Source organism: Perca fluviatilis, chromosome 18 (genome assembly GCF_010015445.1).
Source record: "Perca fluviatilis chromosome 18, GENO_Pfluv_1.0, whole genome shotgun sequence".
NCBI classification, from domain to species: Eukaryota; Metazoa; Chordata; class Actinopteri; order Perciformes; family Percidae; genus Perca; species Perca fluviatilis.
Window position 1 is genome coordinate 28,298,667 of NC_053129.1, and position 19,380 is coordinate 28,318,046.

At 41.3% G+C, this 19,380-nt stretch overlaps 1 protein-coding gene across 5 annotated transcripts in view; it reads left to right on the plus strand.

Annotated features, from left to right (window-relative positions):
• Positions 1-19,380, plus strand: part of fam184ab (family with sequence similarity 184 member Ab) — a 176,219-nt gene that overhangs the window by 95,037 nt on the left and 61,802 nt on the right. For all 5 annotated transcript variants that reach the window (XM_039782367.1, XM_039782369.1, XM_039782368.1 and 2 more), the window contains exons 10-12: positions 8,937-9,059; positions 13,850-14,011; positions 14,858-14,979. In XM_039782367.1, the coding sequence (XP_039638301.1) occupies positions 8,937-9,059; positions 13,850-14,011; positions 14,858-14,979 (407 nt within the window). The remainder of the gene's footprint in view (positions 1-8,936; positions 9,060-13,849; positions 14,012-14,857; positions 14,980-19,380) is intronic.

Consider the following 19,380-nt stretch of genomic DNA (forward strand, 5'->3'; position numbering starts at 1 on the left):
TTATTTACTACGGATAACTGGATCTTGTTTCTCTCCGAATTTATTTGCTGTAAACATAAGGGTGATAGACAGGGCTTCCCTAAAACTGTGTTTGAAATGGGAACTCTGATATCCAATGGGTACGATTATGATTTGATATAAGTTTATTTCTGCTAAACTTGGAGGAAGACAGACCAAGACACCATTTTTCAGGGAGTGCTTGGATTTAATGACTGGACCAACAGGATCCATTACATTTAAAAGGACCCTTGGGTTATGGCTTCTTTTTTTTTTATAGAAGACATCATATGAAACCAAGAAGTTATTTTGTAGTTTATTGGCCCCCTATCGTGCACTTCCTGTTCAATAGCTGAGTGTTCTTTTTAAAACTTTGTTTTATCTTTACTGCAAAAATATCTTGGAGCTGTTACTTTAAAAAAAATATTGATCAGCTCTTCAGTGCAGGAAAAAAAGTGAGTCAGTGAAGCTGATGCTTCCTCTAATGTCATGCCAACAGGAGCAAAACCAGTGACAATTTCCAAAGAATGATTTAGTGAAAAGACAGCCCCTTATACATACTGAATAAAGATTTGGGATTCGTAATCTCTCTGCACGGGGGATATGAATATTAATAAAACATCACACGTAGGCGTAACAAATGGACGAGCTCAGATACCTGCAGAAAATGTGCAGTTTGTTTAGGTTGTCTATAGAATACAATACATAACGGTGACTAAGAAGCTGGCAAGGGAGGAAATGCAGCCTACTGACGTGGGAGCACATTCATATTTATCTCACATAAATGTCATTTAGAACACCTCTGAGCTCACATAACATGGACTAGTTGAAATGTGGGTAACCTGCATGAGGTTCTGTCAGTAATGTAATGTTATAAAAGAGATTTGAAAAAGAAGACACATAGAAATTATGAATGAAAACAAAGTTCGGAGATGTGGCAGACGATGGAAGCCACATGTGGAAGCTCTTCGCAAGCCTGCCTGATGACTCACACAGGTGATAAGATGCCCCCATGTGCTATTTTTGGACAATTCTAAAACTGCTGCTTCTTCTATTCACACACAAAGGCACATAGCTGATTTATTGTGCTAATTAGATTAACACACTACCTACACATGTGAAGAGTCGTGGAAATGAACATTCAAGGAGTTCATCTTCAGATCTTAGAACATTTTTGCATTTCTGTGTGTTTAGGACATTTTTACACCACATAGTTTGATATTTGTCACTTTAAATTATTATTATTTTTTTTTACAGGCAAAAATGACTATGTGACTTGTTATGTTTAGCACCAAAATCTTTCAAACACATCAGGAAATGAAGGTCTGGAAAAGGTGTGGGAGTTTTGACATTTAAATGGGTTCAGGACCCTTAGATTGAAATTCATAGTCCTGCTTGTACGCTGATGACATTTACTCCACATAAAACTGCCAGTGGAGAGGATGAAGTGAGTAAAGTAATCAAAATTAGGACGAAATGATGGTGATGGTGAAAGAGATGGATTTCAGCTTTGGCTGAGGGATGTGAGTCTTGCAGCCAACTGGTATGTGTGTGTGTGTGTGTGTGTGTGTGTGTGTGTGTGTGTGTGTGTGTGTGTGTGTGTGTGTGTGTGTGTGTGTGTGTGTGTGTGTGTCAACGGAGGGATATTGTTAATATTACGAAGGCCTGATGTATGCCAATGGCCCATGATTTTGTATATGTATTTAACTGCATCTAAAATATGTATGTCCCTGTAAATTATTTCCTTCGAGTGGACTTAAATAAATTGTTAAAGTGTGTGTGTGTGTGTGTGTGTGCATGTGTGTATGTGTTTCTAAAACTTGCAGCATAAATATTTCACTGCTACTTACTTAGCACAGTGTGTGGCGACCCTAACAGGGCTTAAGCTCATACATACAGTATACACCCACTTCTTAGAAGGCGCTTTTACGCTGCTTGTCCACTGCATATTCTATGGTATGTATTTTTACTCCTTGCGAAGAACATGAGAGTTTCTGTTTGGGAACCAGGGAGGTCTATTCCTTCCTCCTCAGCTGCAGTGAGGTCAGCAGAAGCAGGTTTATGAGCTATGTGAATTTCTCTTGAAGGTACTTCAAAGAAAACATTGTTACTCCTGTGATCTCGAACATTTCAACTTCATTTTTTGAACATGAACCAGACAACCTAGAAAACTAAATTTTATAAAGAGAGACGAATCCTGAAAATGCACAAGGCAACCTCCAGATTGTGCAGAACAGAAACCCCTTTTTCACTGTAATGCGCGGTTCAAATGCATAAATCTTCAGTTGTTGTCACCGTGTCAGAGAGGTGTTGGTTCGACTCTGTGGTCATTTTCGAGGCTGTAGTTCTTCGTGTTGGATTAGCATAAACAACCTCAGTTGCGTACCATTTTTTTTTTTCCCTAAACTTGCGCACACATACACACTAAAACGTTCTTGAACCATTATAACCAATTTACTAAATACAAATATGTGCTTAACTGGCTCTTACAATATTATTAGTGCAAGTCTGGTAGATGCTGTGTTGGCACAGTCAGACGCCGCATTTTGATTGCATAGATTAATAAGAAAATTAAATGTAAATTGTGTGTATATATAGAACACAAAGTACTTCTAAATAAAACATACAGATTGAAGAAGAGTAAAAATGAATATACTAAATTAAAATAGAAATATTTTAATTATATGCTATATTAAATTACACACATTTTTCTAAATGTGTCCACAGATCTTGAATTAAGTCCAAAAGGAAAGACAGTTCCAACGTTTAAGAGCCACAACCTCAAAAGCATTAACTCTGTTACAGATATTAAGATATTAATCAATGTGGGATTGATAAAGGATACTGGTGAAATAAATAAATTAGATTAGATTAGATTCAACTTTATTGTCATTGTGCAGAGTACATGTACAAAGACAACGAAATGCAGTTTGCGTCCAACCAGAAGTGCAAAAAGAGCAGAAAAGTGCAATGTGATATACAAGTATAGACAGTGTAGACAGTAGTGTACAGTTGGTTTACAGAAGGTGGTTTAGAGTAATGTACATTAAATATAAATATGTGCAGTGTATTAGCAGTTACCTTATAAGAGCAGAATACATTTGGCTATGTAATATGAACAATGTATGAACAAAAAGTACAGTTTAATGTTAAGGTCCTACTCTCAGCAGTTTCAGTGTCAGCGCTGGAGTATGGACTGGCTGCGCCGCTTATCTAGTCTGTGAGAGGCTTATTTGTATTTCTTTAGACAAATCACAACCATCCTGGGCGGCGCTAAGCCCCGGATGCAGCAACCATGCCCTTGCAAAAAAGATAGTGGGGGGGGGGGGGCTATGATATCCAATGTCAGTCATTATCCCAGCAATGTACATGCTGTTAATCGTGACTATAATTCCACTGACCACACTGGCTTTAACAAAACAACCTGCAGCACTTATTTGTGTAATAGCTGAATGTTTCCTGCACCAACAAAGCACTTGCTAGGTCTCGCTCATCTCTTTTCTTTCGCTCTCTCTCTCTCTCTCTCTCTCTCTCTCTCTCTCTCTCTCTCTCTCTCTCTCCCCTGTCAAATAAGGTGCCTTCAAGTGCGGTCGGAAAGGTCGAAATCTATAATAGATCTGACGGAAAACAGTAATTGTGAAATATAAAGTATTCTTGTGCTCTGTTGGGGGGGGGTTTAAGAACACAACAGGACGTCACACAAATGGGCCGTTCCATTGACACCCACCTCTGCCGCACAACCCTGCGGCAAATCGCCGGATCACTTTTCTTGGTGCGAATGCCCACGAACGCTAATTTGACTGCAGCCGAGGCACGCAGCTCCACCAGCCTCGTGATGATGCCCAATCTCCACAGGGCCCTTTTTATTCCAGTCACACACAACCATGTGGAGGCAAGTGATCAAATATTCTCTTGCATCAAAGTTGCATAATGAGGACATGTTTTAAATGATATTCCACAGTAAACCCGATCAGAGCTGACAGCTCCATTAAGAGAAGAGCGTTATGTATTTCCATACTTAGTTTATATGCATTCCATATGCAGACTCTCTGGGCCCCTGTGATTTTCATGGCCTCTTATTTCCTCTTGCTGTGTTCTGATATGCGCACCAATTCGCCTCTCCTGTTCATGATTATGCTGCCAGTGTTGGTGCAGAAATGTCCAGATTGAACGAGTGACAGGGAGCAGGCAGCATTCATTCACTTCTCATTCCCTCGCGCCAGATTTTCTCCAAAATCATGGGGGCAGAAACACGAGAAAGAAAGAAGAAATGCCTCTTCACCCCTCCGTCATTTTTCATTCTTCCGTCTGATCCACGTTTCATCACGTCTAGTTAATCACCTTTTCTTTCATCACCTCTATTCTTTCATCACATCAAATTATAACGAGAGTTATCTGTGAGAAGGCTGGGTTTGGAATTCAAATGAATAGGTTTGGAGTATCTCGGTCTCGCCCTCCATATCGAGCAGCAAGGTATGACAGGAATCCTGATGTGTGTCATATGAGATTCCCCCCCCCCATCCAACTTTGTGGGTTTCGGAATCGACCAATTGGGGAGAAGATTCCTTCTGTCGTGTCCTTCATACTAGCTGACTGATGGAAGTCACCTTACGCATCAATAAAGATTTCCCCCATTTGAATTGTTCACGTTGAAAATATGATGTATTTATTGATTTTTTTTTTTTTTAATGATGTTGTATTTCATGGTTGGGATTTGGGTACCTGATGGGGTGCATTGAAATTACTTTTTATGTCAAAGTACACCTGCAATAATACAGTGTCAGTGTCTCACTGTAGTTAAGTAATTCACCTTTTGTCCAGAAAAACACTGGTATGAGATCTTGTAAGAGATGGCCAAGGATTTGAAACTTTTGTACTGTAGTATATATGATTAAGACATTTGGGAGCATTAATATCATCTTAGCCATTAGCTGACATAACAAAAATGATTGGATTGTCTTTTTTCAACTAAATCAGCTACAGAGTACAGCTTTTGATTGAAATAGTTCTGTGGTACTTTCCTTACTGCTTTATAGTCTTAAATGATACTAGAAAATGCAGGACAAAGTGTTTAAAGCTGCGCTAATAAATATTTGTATAACAACGGATCAAATGGCCGTGTGTAATATCCTTGTAATGTCCTTCCAGAAGTTTTTTTGTGATTGTTGCGGGCAAAAATCCTTGATTATGCGGCACGTTTTCTTAAAAACAGCGATGGAATATGCGGGACATATATGCAATTTTATGCAATGAAATTGCGGGAACTTGCAAAAATTGCGGGAACTTGCAAAAACTGCGACTTGATGAAAAAGAGAAAAAGAAGTGATTCCCCCCCAACACCCTGCTTTTCGATGATGTTCACGTCATGTAATTACGTCACTCCATAACGTTCCCATGGCAACAGGGGAAAATGGCTGCTCTTGTGTGAAGTAAACACAAAATTTTTCAAAATTCTGCTAAGTTATGTGTGACTTTTATGCAACATAAATGTGGAGGTTATAAAATCATGCGAACCCCGCATATTTTGTGCAGAAATTGGCAATTTATGCGGCAAAAGTGCGGCGTATTTGAAAAAATGCGGCCCCCGCATAAATATGCGTACTTTGGCTGATTATGCATTGAATTATGCCATCGCATAATCGTGTTTTTCTGGAGGGACTGTAATATGAAAGAAGCTGCTTGTAGGGACACACCCACAGATAATTATGACCAAGCTCTACAGTTCCTCTTGGCTCTATGAAGCATTTTGTAGCACAATGCAACAACAAAAACCTCAGATTAACACCAAACAGCCGATAGCAACTAGCATTTAGCATTTAGCAAGCTAAAGAGACTAGAGCTAAAAGCAGGGTAAATAGATGGATCGAAACAATCTTTGTTTCTGCCCGATGTGTAAATAGGCATTTGTCTGCTAACGTATTAACCATCATCGGTGTTGTATTTAATGTTTGTTCTGCTGCCCCAAAGGGCCAAAACCAAGCCTGTAGACCATGGCCCCTGCAGTCTACAGGCGTCCTTGGGCAAGATACTGAACCCCAAATTGCTTCTGTTGGCTGTTCCACCAGTGTATGAATGTGTGTGTGTGTGAATGGGGTGAATGGTGCCTGAAGTGTGTAAAGCGCTTTAGTGGTCGCTAAGACTAGAATAGGGCTATATAGATTAGTGGTGTGCGATACTGCAAAATTTGGTATCGATCTGATACCAATTAAACACAGGGCCAGTATGACCGGTATCGATACCGTACCGATACCAATATAATAATTAAGGTGTATTCATCATCAAATTGCTAAATCTGAATGAATTTTCATGACCTTTAAATGTTTTGGGGATTTTTCCTTTGGATTATTAATAAGTTAAAAACCAGGACAGAATTTTCATATGCTTGTATGACTTGGGTGTTGTGTTAACACTGTATCTTACAGCCTTTTTATAAATAATACAGCTTGCCGTTGTTTCATTTTTGGCCTGAAAATATAGCCACACAGCGCTCCTCTTCCTCTCTGCCATTCTTCTGCTTCGTCTCTGTCCTGCTTGTGTGTGTGTGTGCTGCTGGCCGATGGCCGGGCCTGGCTTGTTGCTTGCTTGCTTGTTTGCCTGGCGCCACTGAGTCACGTGACAGTACAACATCAAATCACAAGAGGGGGGGAGGAGGAGAAAATTGTATCTGCTCTGCGCTGTGACAGGAGCGGCACTTGAAAGCAGCGGCACTTACTGCCAGGTCGCCAAGTATCGATCTCAATACCAACGTTGGTATCGATATTATCGATATATGGATCGATCCGCCCAACACTAATATAGATGCAATCCATTTACTAGCGAATAGTTAGCGCAGCAGCTAAAACAAAGCAGTACTTTGGTAATCATCCGTAGACGAAACTAAGCAACATGTAAAAATGGAAGTTAGCCCGGTTTTTGCATGAAACCCATTTCACCATTAGAGTCGCAAGCAAGGAATATTCTCAAGGAAAGCCTTTGTGAGGACTTGTGGGAGAAGAAGGCTTCTGACGAACAGTAGACTGGACAGATCTTGATGCAGCTTGGGATTTCATTTTAGCCTGGTGCTGGGCAGGTACTGGCCCCACTCTTGTTTTTTTTTTTAGAGTTGCATAAGAGTGTTGGAACTATTGCAAGCAACAACGAGGAGCTGGTCGGTAGAGAAAAATAGGAGCGGACTGACGTGGAAGTCTTTGAACAGGTGGCATTTGCAAACTCTGGATCATTTTGAGGCCAATCTGTGATTCTTTGTACCAAATTATATGAAACCGTTCACAGATGCATATTTGTGTCAGTCACTAATAATTTCTCAAAGTTATACAATGCCAACAGAGAATCGTCCTCCACTCTGTGCCTGGTGAAATAGATTTCATTAAGCATTACACATGAATTTTTTTTAGTCTTCCATTCAGATAGATTTCTATTATGTTCTGTTCATTTTCATGGAACTATGTCACAGTAGTCAATGTACTGAATGCTTCTTACGGGCATTACAAACTCCATCCTCCTTTGTAATGAATAATAGTGCCAAACTTCATTTGACATTACAGCAATTTCCCTCCGCTCTAATTGTCCTTGGAAAGCAGCAATCATTGCACGCTATAACAGAAATCGTTTCCCATTCATCAGCATGCATATTAAGCTTTATTATGGTTACAACGATGGAGCTCTCTCCCTGTCTTCTCTCTCAAGGACATCGAAATAGTTTAAAGTATTTTTAGACATTTTGCACAGACGAATGCAGTGAGAGCCAAACAAATAGGAGCGAGGAAGTAAAGTTCTGGATTTGCACCCCATCTGAGCAAAATACTGCACATACATGAAGAATTTGAGTTGTGTTTGTCAAGAGTTCAGCGTTTTCCCTACCAGTGTAAGGTTTAGGTGCATCACACGAACTGTTTTGGGCACCACCTAAGCCGAATGAATCTAACTGAAGGACTTTTCTCAGATCTTAAGATTGTAGTTGGTCCCCAGTGGACTTCTTTAGCAAGTTTTGTCTTTAAGCTTGTTGAGCGTTATTTATTTATTATCTGCTCAAGCTTTTCCAATGTTTTAGACACAGACATGAAATTAATGATTATCGGAATGATGTGAAATTGCCGATTCCTTTAATGAAAAATGTCACATTTTCTGAAGGGAAGAAGTCTAAACCCCCCCACCAAATATGCACACCCAAGTCTTCAACAAACCTAGGGACTGGACCCTGGAGTTGATGTCCATTCTGAAAATAAGAACGTCAGCCTGAGCCTCCAACATATGGAGTTTTATTCTTATCTTTATTCAAGAGCACATTCTTTCACTTTGAGAGCATCTTTCATTGATTTCACATTCAGATTTTGTAATAATTTCACTCAAAACCTTGCTCTCACATTCAAATAGCCCATGCTCGCGCTTGGATTTGCTCTTCTTCTGCTCATACTTTCTGCTTGGACTCAGATATGTGGTTGCTTGGACATATTTCCTGCTCTCAGTTTTAGCCCTTCTCCTTGCACTCAGGCTGCTTCTGTACGCTCGCAAATCTTCTCCTCTCGGATTTCTCCTGCGCTCTCAAATTTTTTGTGTCACAAAGCTGTCAAAATCCACCAACCAATAGAATGCCAGGTGTAGTGTTGACCAATGAAATGATCCCTGCCCCGTTGAGGGTGCGTTCGCTTTAGGTTAGAAAGTCCCTTGCGGGCGGCTACTCTGGTCCAACACATCCACTTCCTGTTTAAGCCATGCTCGCAACATGTTTATAATTGTGAATACTAATAAAATGTCACCTGGCTTCCAATGAAACATGAACATCTTCACTGGTCAGGTACATGATCTGTTTCACCTGCATGTGATTTGCAGAGCCAAGCACAGAGGATTTTCCACTTACATTCCTCGTTGATTCTCTTTGCCCTTTATTGCTCACTGGTTTTAAAAGATGTGTCTTTCTGGTTTGTTTTTTTTCCCCACAGGAGCTGGAGCAGCAGTTTGAGAGTGAGCGCCTCTCGCTGGAGGAGCAGAAGACGATTCTCAGGCAGCAGCTTGATGAGCTGAGAGACGAGCTGTCCTCCAAACTCAACGCAGCCAATGAAGAGGTAGGACGTGTGCAACTTCACGTTTGTACCTCGTCACGGCTGGTTCAGACTTGGACCCAAATGCAGAATGAGGCGAGGAAAGGGCAGCAGTTGGTATAAAAGAATTTAATAAAAAAACAACAACAAAAAACACAAGGACAATTTACAAACAAAACAACGTGAGCTGGTGAAAATCCAAAGCACAGGAAAACTCCAGGAACACAGAAAACACAGGCAGAGACCTCTCCACATAAGAATGACGACGAAGCAACACCAGACAAAGGAAGCACACAGACTAAATACACAACGTAACGAGGGTAGAAACGAGGGACAGGTGACAGCGCGTTTTTTAAAGGTCCCATGACATGGTGCTCTTTGGATGCTTTTATATAGACCTTAGTGGTCCCCTAATACTGTATCTGAAATCTCTTTTATATAGACCTTAGTGGTCCCCTAATACTGTATCTGAAATCTCTTTTATATAGACCTTAGTGGTCCCCTAATACTGTATCTGAAGTCTCTTTTATATAGACCTTAGTGGTCCCTAATACTGTATCTGAAGTCTCTTTTATATAGACCTTAGTGGTCCCCTAATACTGTATCTGAAGTCTCTTTTATATAGACCTTAGTGGTCCCCTAATACTGTATCTGAAGTCTCTTTTATATAGACCTTAGTGGTCCCCTAATACTGTATCTGAAGTCTCTTTTATATAGACCTTAGTGGTCCCCTAATACTATATCTGAAGTCTCTTTTATATAGACCTTAGTGGTCCCCTAATACTGTATCTGAAGTCTCTTTTATATAGACCTTAGTGGTCCCCTAATACTATATCTGAAGTCTCTTTTATATAGACCTTAGTGGTCCCCTAATACTGTATCTGAAGTCTCTTTTATATAGACCTTAGTGGTCCCCTAATACTGTATCTGAAGTCTCTTTTATATAGACCTTAGTGGTCCCCTAATACTGATATCTGAAGTCTCTTTTATATAGACCTTAGTGGTCACCTAATACTGTATCTGAAGTCTCTTTTATATAGACCTTAGTGGTCCCCTAATACTGTATCTGAAGTCTCTTTTATATAGACCTTAGTGGTCCCCTAATACTGTATCTGAAGTCTCTTTTATATAGACCTTAGTGGTCCCCTAATACTGTATCTGAAGTCTCTTTTATATAGACCTTAGTGGTCCCCTAACTATATCTGAAGTCTCTTTTATATAGACCTTAGTGGTCCCCTAATACTGTATCTGAAGTCTCTTTATATAGACCTTAGTGGTCCCCTAATACTATATCTGAAGTCTCTTTTATATAGACCTTAGTGGTCCCCTAATACTGTATCTGAAGTCTCTTTTATATAGACCTTAGTGGTCACCTAATACTGTATCTGAAGTCTCTTTTATATAGACCTTAGTGGTCGCCTAATACTGTATCTGAAGTCTCTTTTATATAGACCTTAGTGGTCCACTAATACTGTATCTGAAGTCTCTTTTATATAGACCTTAGTGGTCCACTAATACTGTATCTGAAGTCTCTTTTATATAGACCTTAGTGGTCCACTAATACTGTATCTGAAGTCTCTTTCCCGAAATTCAGCGTTGGTGCATAATTACAGCCACTAGAGCCAGTCCCACAATGAGCTTTTCTTAGGATGTGCCATTTCTGTGTCTGTAGCTATTGAGGAGGAGAGATGGGGGGACATCATGCTCGTTTGAAAGCCATGATGTCTCTCTCTCATGGGTGGGCCAAATTCTCTGGGTCGGGCAAAGCAGAGAAAGAGGAGCAAGATTCCAGATCGGCCCATCTGAGCTTTCATTTTCTCAAAGGCAGAGCAGGATACCCAGGGCTCGGTTTCCACCTATCACCATTTCTAGCCACTGGGGGACCATAGGCAGGCTGGGGGAACTCACATTAATGTTAAAATATAAAGTGAAATTTTCATGCCATGGGACCTTTAAAACTGAAACAGGGGTGCGTTGAACACCCTGTTGTGTGCGCAAGCGCTCTGCCTTTTTATTACCACGGGTTTACAGACACATCTCTGCTAAATGGGTATCACCTGTGACACAGCCAATAAACGAGCGAAAACAAGCCTCCACGCCGTTGCACACCGTTCCGAGGAAACATGTCGTTCAACCAGGAAACCGTAGCAAAACAGTGCACGCCGTTTTTGAGATTGAAGGTGCCCAGGGCAGGGCAGACAATCACAGAGGCAGGAAAATAATACAAGACACAGGAAAAACAGGCACTACAAAGCATAAAACATACACACGGATAGAACGAGGAAAACAAAACAGAGAACACAGAAAGAAGACGGGTAACACACGACCACGAAACAAACAACAGGGAAACATACAAACAGGGAATGAAATAACAACAATAAACAGGAAAAAAACAGAAAACCGCAACCAGAGGCCTGTACTACAAATCAAGATCAACATGCCCTGGATCTCTTTCAGTTACCCGGCTTCACCTGACCTAACAACCGCATAACCTGTGTCACGCTTGTTAACAACTAGTTCAATCAACCCAGGGTTCCCCAATCCAGCGACGCGTGCGTTCACATAAAAGAGCCGTGAGCACGACCGATCGCAAACATCTACCAGAGCCGCATATTTTATATAAGAAGAGCAAACTATAATTCTACATAAATATGAAGAACACAGACACAGTTTTACAGGCAAACAGTCGCTGCTTCCTAAAACAGGAAGGAAAGCTGGCAAAAAAATAGCCAACGCTGTTATGCGTACATCACAACTCTTATCAATATCACTTCCCCATCAGTCAGGCACGAGATCTGACCATCATTACACTTGTGCTTTCCATAAACTGTCGTTGCTTTAGCCCATTATATTATCAGTTGCAACCCCGGCAGTGGGAAGCGATCGCGAGAGCAAATAAAATATATAAAAACATAATTCAAACCGATGTGCGGCATTGGCCACGCACGGCTCAAGAAGCCGACAAATAGCCTATACGTAATTCCCTCCGCTGAAAATATATATCTTTCATAAAGATACCCATCAGGGAATGTTAACGGGGTTGTCGGTCTCTAAATGTTTTAACTTTTATTAGCGCACCTCTCTCTCTCCGCGCACCGAGCTCCAGCGTATCTTCTTAAGAATGGTGACGCCGTTATCAATCGAGTATTGATTGGTCAGCAGGCGGTGCTTTAACACGGGTTGATCTCTAATCTCCAACATAACCTGCTCCCGACCAGGTTAGGCATTCAGCATAAGTTACATCTTCTAGATTATTTGGAAAGTTTGTTTGTGTTGTTTGTAATGAATGTCCCATTCACTACTTATTGTTGATAATGTCACCTCCAAAAGTTAGAGAAACTGGAGTCTGAATCCTTAATAATGTGTGTGACTTGAATAGTAAGTAAATAATAAAGAGTATTTACCATTTGAAAGATGAAGCAAACAGTATTTCCAATTCATATTACCAGCTGAAAAATAAGTTGAGTCACTTCCAAATATGCAGCTCCCATTTTTCTTAAAGGACACATTAAAATGAAAATAAACTGTATGGACCCATTGTGAGCCCAAATTGTGGTGCATGTATTTTAAAACACAAAGAGAGAGACAGAAACTCCATTCTTTTGTTTCCCTGGTCTTTTTTTTCCTGTGTATAAACCCACTCCCACGCTGTGTGTATTGCTGTTGTTGCGCACTCTTAGTTGTACTGTGCTTTTAACATCGAGGTAAATTATTTTCTGAAGCATTGCAAAACTATGTTGCCACGTTGGCAAAAAGTACATGGGCCTGGCTCATTTAAAAATCAGAAAGAGAAATGGTTATTGAGTGCATTTTTGATGGAAATTCCACCTCGCTGAGCATAAAATGCTGATGTAGTTTTAAGGTCGCTGCCACACTGAGATACAGCCTGAAGCGCAACATAGTTCTAGTTGTGAATGTAGTTCATTCTCTCTGTCTGTCTGTCTGTCTGTCTAACTGTCTGTCGGCCTGTCTGTCTATGTGTCTCTGTCTGTCTGCCTGCCTGTCTGCCTGTCTGTCTCTGTCTAACTGTCTGTCTGTCTGTCTGTCTGCCTGTCTGTCTTTGTCTATCTGTCTGTCGGCCTGTCTGTCGGCCTGTCTGTCTGTCTGTCTGCCTGCCTGCCTGCCTGCCTGCCTGCCTGCCTGCCTGTCTGCCTGTCTGCCTGTCTGTCTGTCTGTCTGTCTCTGTCTAACTGTCTGTCTGTCTGTCTCTCTGTATGTCTCTGTCTGCCTGTCTGTCTTTGTCTGTCTGTCTAACTGTCTGTCTGTCTGTCTGTCTGTCTGTCTGTCTGTCTGTCTGTCTCTGTCTGTCTGTCTGTCTCTATCTAACTGTCTGTCTGTCTCTGTCTAACTGTCTGTCTGCCTGCCTGTCTGCCTGTCTGTCTCTGTCTAAATGTCTGTCTGTCTGTCTGTCTGTCTTTGTCTAACTGTCTGTCGGCCTGTCTGTCTAACTGTCTGTCTGTCTCTGTCTGTCTGTCTGCCTGCCTGCCTGCCTGCCTGCCTGCCTGCCTGCCTGTCTGCCTGTCTGCCTGTCTGTCTGTATGTCTGTCTCTGTCTAACTGTCTGTCTGTCTGTCTGTCTCTCTGTATGTCTCTGTCTGTCTGCCTGTCTGTCTAACTGTCTGTCTGTCTGTCTGTCTCTGTCTGTCTCTGTCTAACTGTCTGTTTGTCTGTCTCTATCTAACTGTCTGTCTGTCTGTCTGTCTCTGTCTGTCTGTCTGTCTGTCTGTCTGTCTGTCTGTCTGTCTGTCTCTGTCTGTCTCTGTCTAACTGTCTAACTGTCTGTCTCTGTCTAACTGTCTGTCTGTCCTCCCCCAGTTGATCCGGCTGCAGGAGGAGGTGCAGCAGGGGGAGCAGGACATGGGAGCAGCTGAGGGACAGATCTCCACTCTGAAGGAGGCGCAGGACAAACTGCTGGAGGAGCTGGACGCTACCAGGGCCCGGCTCAGAGAGACCAGCAACCTGCTGACTGCACTGCAGGTCAGCACAAACACACGCACAGTGGTTTATTCTGTACTTATGAGGACCCTCAGAGACATAATGCGCCCTGTAGTGCCTTTACCTGACCTTAACCATCACATCAACAGGCCTGACTTCAAACCTTAAATTAACCTTAATCTAAACTTGTTTTGACTGTTAAACAGTCGTTTGGAGAAGTGAAGACCTGACAAAATGTGGGATTTTTTCACAAATATATTTATTTATTAATTAATTAATATTCAAAAGTAACCCTGTTTTTTTTTTTTTTTTTCAATAATTTGTGACTTATTTAGTCTATCAAATGTTAGAAAATTGTGAAAACGTGACCACCACAACTTTCCAGTGCTTGTTTAGTTTGACAAACACTCCAAAACCCCAAATGTTCACTTTCTAATGATGTAACACAGAGAAAAGCAGCAATTTCCTTGTGGAACCAGTAAATTATTTTTTTTGTTTTGTTTGATAACTGACTACACAATTATTCAGTTTTCATATTTATCCAATTTCTTTTCTTTTTATCAACTCCTCAAGTAATTAATAGAATAATTTCAGTCCTACCATGTTGACTTTGACCAGAGTGGGTTTTTGAAGGATTTCCATGTCACCACCATGTTTTTGGATGGATTGACTCTGCCAATGGCAACATTCTGTGTTGTTACTCTGAAAGGCTTTAACCTTTTTTCACGGTACAGAAAATCCAAAAAGTTTTCAGAGTTGCCTAAGGAACTGGATTCTTGTCAGGGCAGAAAAAACCTCTGAGCAACGTTTAGACTGCAATGGCACACTAACCTCTTTGTGTGTGTGTGTGTGTCTGTGTGTGTGTGTGTCTGTCTGTCTGTCTGTCAGGGAGAGTTGGAGATCCAAAAGCGTCAGCATGAAGCCAAACTCATCACCACCAAAGAAGAAGAAAAACTTAAGATGGACAAGATGGCTCTGGAGCTAGAGCTCAAATGGACCGAAACACTCAGGTATATGTATGCGTGCGTGCGTGCGTGCGTGCGTGGCGAGCGTGCGTGCGTGCGTGCGTGTGTGCATATCCGAGAGAGTGACACCGACTCTCTTAATCTTGTCCTTTAACAAAGAGAGACCATGAAACTAAGAATGGATGGGAAATGAAAGTCTTTCTATTTTCCTTTTTTCGTTTGTCACACTTACTAGAATATACACACACACACACACACACACACAAACACACACACACACACACACACACACACACACATTCTTACAGGTCAACCGGCTCACAATATTGACCGTGACCGAGCATTATCCTCGGAGGGCTCTGCAACTTCTCCGCTCGATCCAGTGTTAAAGCCCCCAGCTCAAAGTCTCTGTTAACGTCCACAGACCATTTCACGTGTTACTATTCAAAAACCTCAAAGAACGAAATTGACTGTTTTGAGGTGTGAACTGATGTACTTTTCACCCAGTAAAGTCTGCGGCCTCTAAATGACTCCGTTAGAGTTTATCTCAGCTTTCAATGGGGTCTTTATGGTCAAAGCTTTTCCACTTAAATAAAGATTTTGTCTTTTTTTTATAATTTACTGGACTGAAGTTGTGCTTTAAATCACAGTTGAATAAGTGGACATACTTATATAACATATATATATATATATATATATATAATTACATATAATATTTACTCAGATAATTGTCACTTTGAACAAATGCTGTCAGTCACATCTCGAAGGCTCAGTCTCTACGGCCCCCAGACCCCTTAAGACCCTGGACCTGTGTCTGGTTAGCCCAGTATTCTATGATCTCAAACCTTGGCTAGATAATACTAAACTAATGGGCTAGATCTGAGAGCTAAGTGAGTTATATTCTTTCTTATGTACGGAGTGTCTGACTGAGGCCTGAGACCTGATGCATTGGTTGATATTATATGTCAGGGCTTCCCCCCCAGAAAAGTTGTTTAGCCCGGTGGCAAGTGTCTTTTTTCAATGAAGGCCCGGCTGGGGCAAGTCACAGACTGGTGGCAGCATTAACATAAAGCCCAATAGTTTCTGTGATAACCGAATCATGGACAGAATCGCGAAATTTTGAATTTAAAAAAGCTGTAAGACAGATTCCATAGGGCCCTACATTAAGTCGGTGCTAAAAGCTAACTGGAGAATTGAAATAAATATGACGTCTAGGTTTCCCACTGTAACTGTAGTTTAAAAACGTCTTATAAAAATACATTAATAATTCCCAGTGGCTTAGGCCTGGTGATGGGGGGGGGGGACATAGGCCCGGTGCGCCACCAGGCTTGCAATCCCTGTATGTATATTGGTATTAGAGTGTATGACAGCCGAAAAGTAACAAGCAGTTTGGACATGCCAAAAAATATGAGATAATTTGGAAACAGTGTCTCTATTACTTTGCTCATTATTAGTTTTTCCAATTGTATAATATCCCATTCACTTGATCTCTTGATCATAATTGTCTAATGACCAAATTAAAGGACCCTTGCCAAGAAATATATCTTCATTGGATTTTTGCATTGGCTTTGGGTTCTGGTTTATAGATCCAACATTGTAATGAATGGGCTGCTCCCTCTCATCATGTGCTACTACTATTACCTGGTGACTTCTTTGTGTCTGCTGTAGCTTCATCTCAACCTGCAACTCTTTAATCTGTTAATGCCCCAGCTCTTTGTAAAGGTAATATTGTTTGATATTTTTAGCCTTTCCTCGCTCTCTTTAGCCCTTGGATATTTTTGTGCCTCACCCGCTGCAATATTTTTTATTACTCCACTCCACTTCATGTATCACTTTGCTCTCATCCTTTGTTTTATTTTGTGCTGTTGCTATTTGAGTTAGGCCAATGCTTCAAATAGCATCTCATAACACCCGGTATCATCATATCAAATCCTTTTGTATATGGGCGTAAATCCAGTCTCAAATTACTTTTAAATTATACAGGAAATAAAGGTAATTTGGTTAAAGGAACACGCCGACTTATTGGGAATTTAGCTTATTCACCGTAACCCCCAGAGTTAGACAAGTCGATACCCTTCTCATCTCCGTGCGTGCTGTAAAGCTGTCTGACGGCTCCAGCAGCATCAGCCCATCACAGAACAGGCAGGTGAATGGTTCCAGTAATCCTACTGCTCCGAATAAGTGACAAAATAACGCCAACATGTTCCTATTTACATGTTGTGATTGGTAGAGTGACAGCGTGTACAAAAAACAACGTAACATGAGACACAGCCGTCTTCTAACCGTAAACAAACCAGGGAACTATATTCTCAGGCGGAAGAATATAGTACTTGGGCGGAGTGATATGCTCGCAGCAAGCCTGTCTGAGAATATAGTTCCCGGTTTGTTTACTAATAGAAGACGGCTGTGTCTCATGTTACGTTGTTTTTTGTACACGCTGTGACTCTTCAAATCACAACATGTAAACAGGAACATGTTGGCGTTATTTTGTCACTTTTGTCACAATTCGGAGCAGTAGGCTAGTTGGAACCAGTTACCTGCAGGATCTGTGCTAGGCTAAGCTAATGCTGGAGCCGTCAGACAGCGTTACAGCACGCACGGAGATGAGAAGGGTATGTATCGACTTGTCTTACTCTGGGGGTTACAGTGAATAAGCTAAATTCCCAATAAGTCGGCGTGTTCCTTTAAACCTAGAGCTCTGCAAATAGGTTAGATATAAAAGCATAACTTTACTATAATCTCAACCAAGCCACAGATCAGGATCGCAAAAAGTACATGAATGTTTTTAATGGTTTATATTGGCCTCATGATCCTCTCCTTTCCTAGCATCCTTTCCACAACATTTGAGGTCGGGAAGTTCCGTCTGGACTTGATCCGTTGTGGAACTATGCTCGAACCAGAGGTGTTTGGACCAATCAAATTGTCAGGGCGGGCTTTATACGATGATGGACAGATGATCAACAGAAACGTAATCATCCACGTCACCAAAGAGCGCTTGGGTTGAATTTGGAGAATTGAGATGTGTAGATTCCGCCATCGCGTCTGTTATAGAAGATATCGACAGCGCATTCATTTTCAAAATCCTCAACCGGCCCGTCTCAGCCCTGACTTAAACCAGCTGATGGTGTCGCTGCGACTCAGCTGTTCAAGTCCGCCCGAAAGCACGGTAACATTATATGGTCGTGCGAGATAGAGAGTGACTGAAGAGAAAGAACAAAGCCTTAGAACAAAGCCGTGAATCAGAGAAATAAAACATGTTTTCGCCGATTCATCTCTAGAAATGCAACTTTAGCAAGCATGTCACTATCACTAACGTTATCCACGTTCACATTTGGACGAAACAAATGATAAATGCAGCTACAAAAAGCCTAAAAGTCGGAAGTTAGGACGGAAGTACAAAGAGGTTGCTATGGAGACAATACACCATCTCGTCTCGTCTAATTGGCGTTGAGTTCTGTTGACATTTGAGTTCCGTTGCTCTGATTGGTTGTAGGTCTATCCAATTGAGTAGAGAGGCATTTTCTTTCCTGGTTCGGTTGAAACACGCCCCATAATCACATCCCAGTGAGTATGACAATGTCCGGCTACTCCTTTCCAAGTTTAAGGAGAGAAAAGCACAACAAAAAATCAAATTATGAAAGAATTGATGTTAAAAATACCAGGAAGCAGTTTAGGAACCTTTAGCATCTTTCTCCTATCTCCCATCTCGGGAATCATCACAACCTAAATCTGTCAGCATCATCTCTCCAGTTAGTTTTCTTTTTATGTAACTCCCTAGAAGTATGACTTTTTTTTTTAACCCAAACACAAACTCCCTCCTACCAGTGACATACTTCACTAATCATGCAAATTTGCCTGATTTCGCCTGCTGTATACTTAATATTTCTACTGTTTCAAGCCGTAGGAAAAAGGGCTTCCAGACAGGCCCGTAACATCCAATAATTTAACAGTTTGGAAGCGTGACAAAAAGTGACAAAAACCAAACACAAAGACATTGACAATGATGGTGTGACATTAATGACTAAAAATGGCTGCATCAAAGACAGATTAGAGAACAAACTGACTGTGGCCCATTCAGTTAAATTACTAATACATCTCCGAGTCATAATGAGAGTGGATCTTGAATGCAGATGTCCACATACTGTAGAATTGAACAGTGTACCAGCGTACTAAGCTTGTTTCTATCTGTCACCCTTCCCCTCCTCTCCGTCTCCTCTTCATTAGCTTTCACTCACCTTCCTTTGTCTTTCTGCGCACAGCTCTTTATTCTCAGGAGAACATCTATTCATTTGGTGGTTGGGGTGAGTACACTGTGGTTAGTGAGCCGTCTGAATTAAGGAGGCTGGCTTTAATCCCTGTTTCACAGGGGAAACGGACGGTTTCTCTGTGATAGCATAATCATTGAAAAGAGCTCTCCGGATTACCAAATGTACAGAGGAGGTTGAA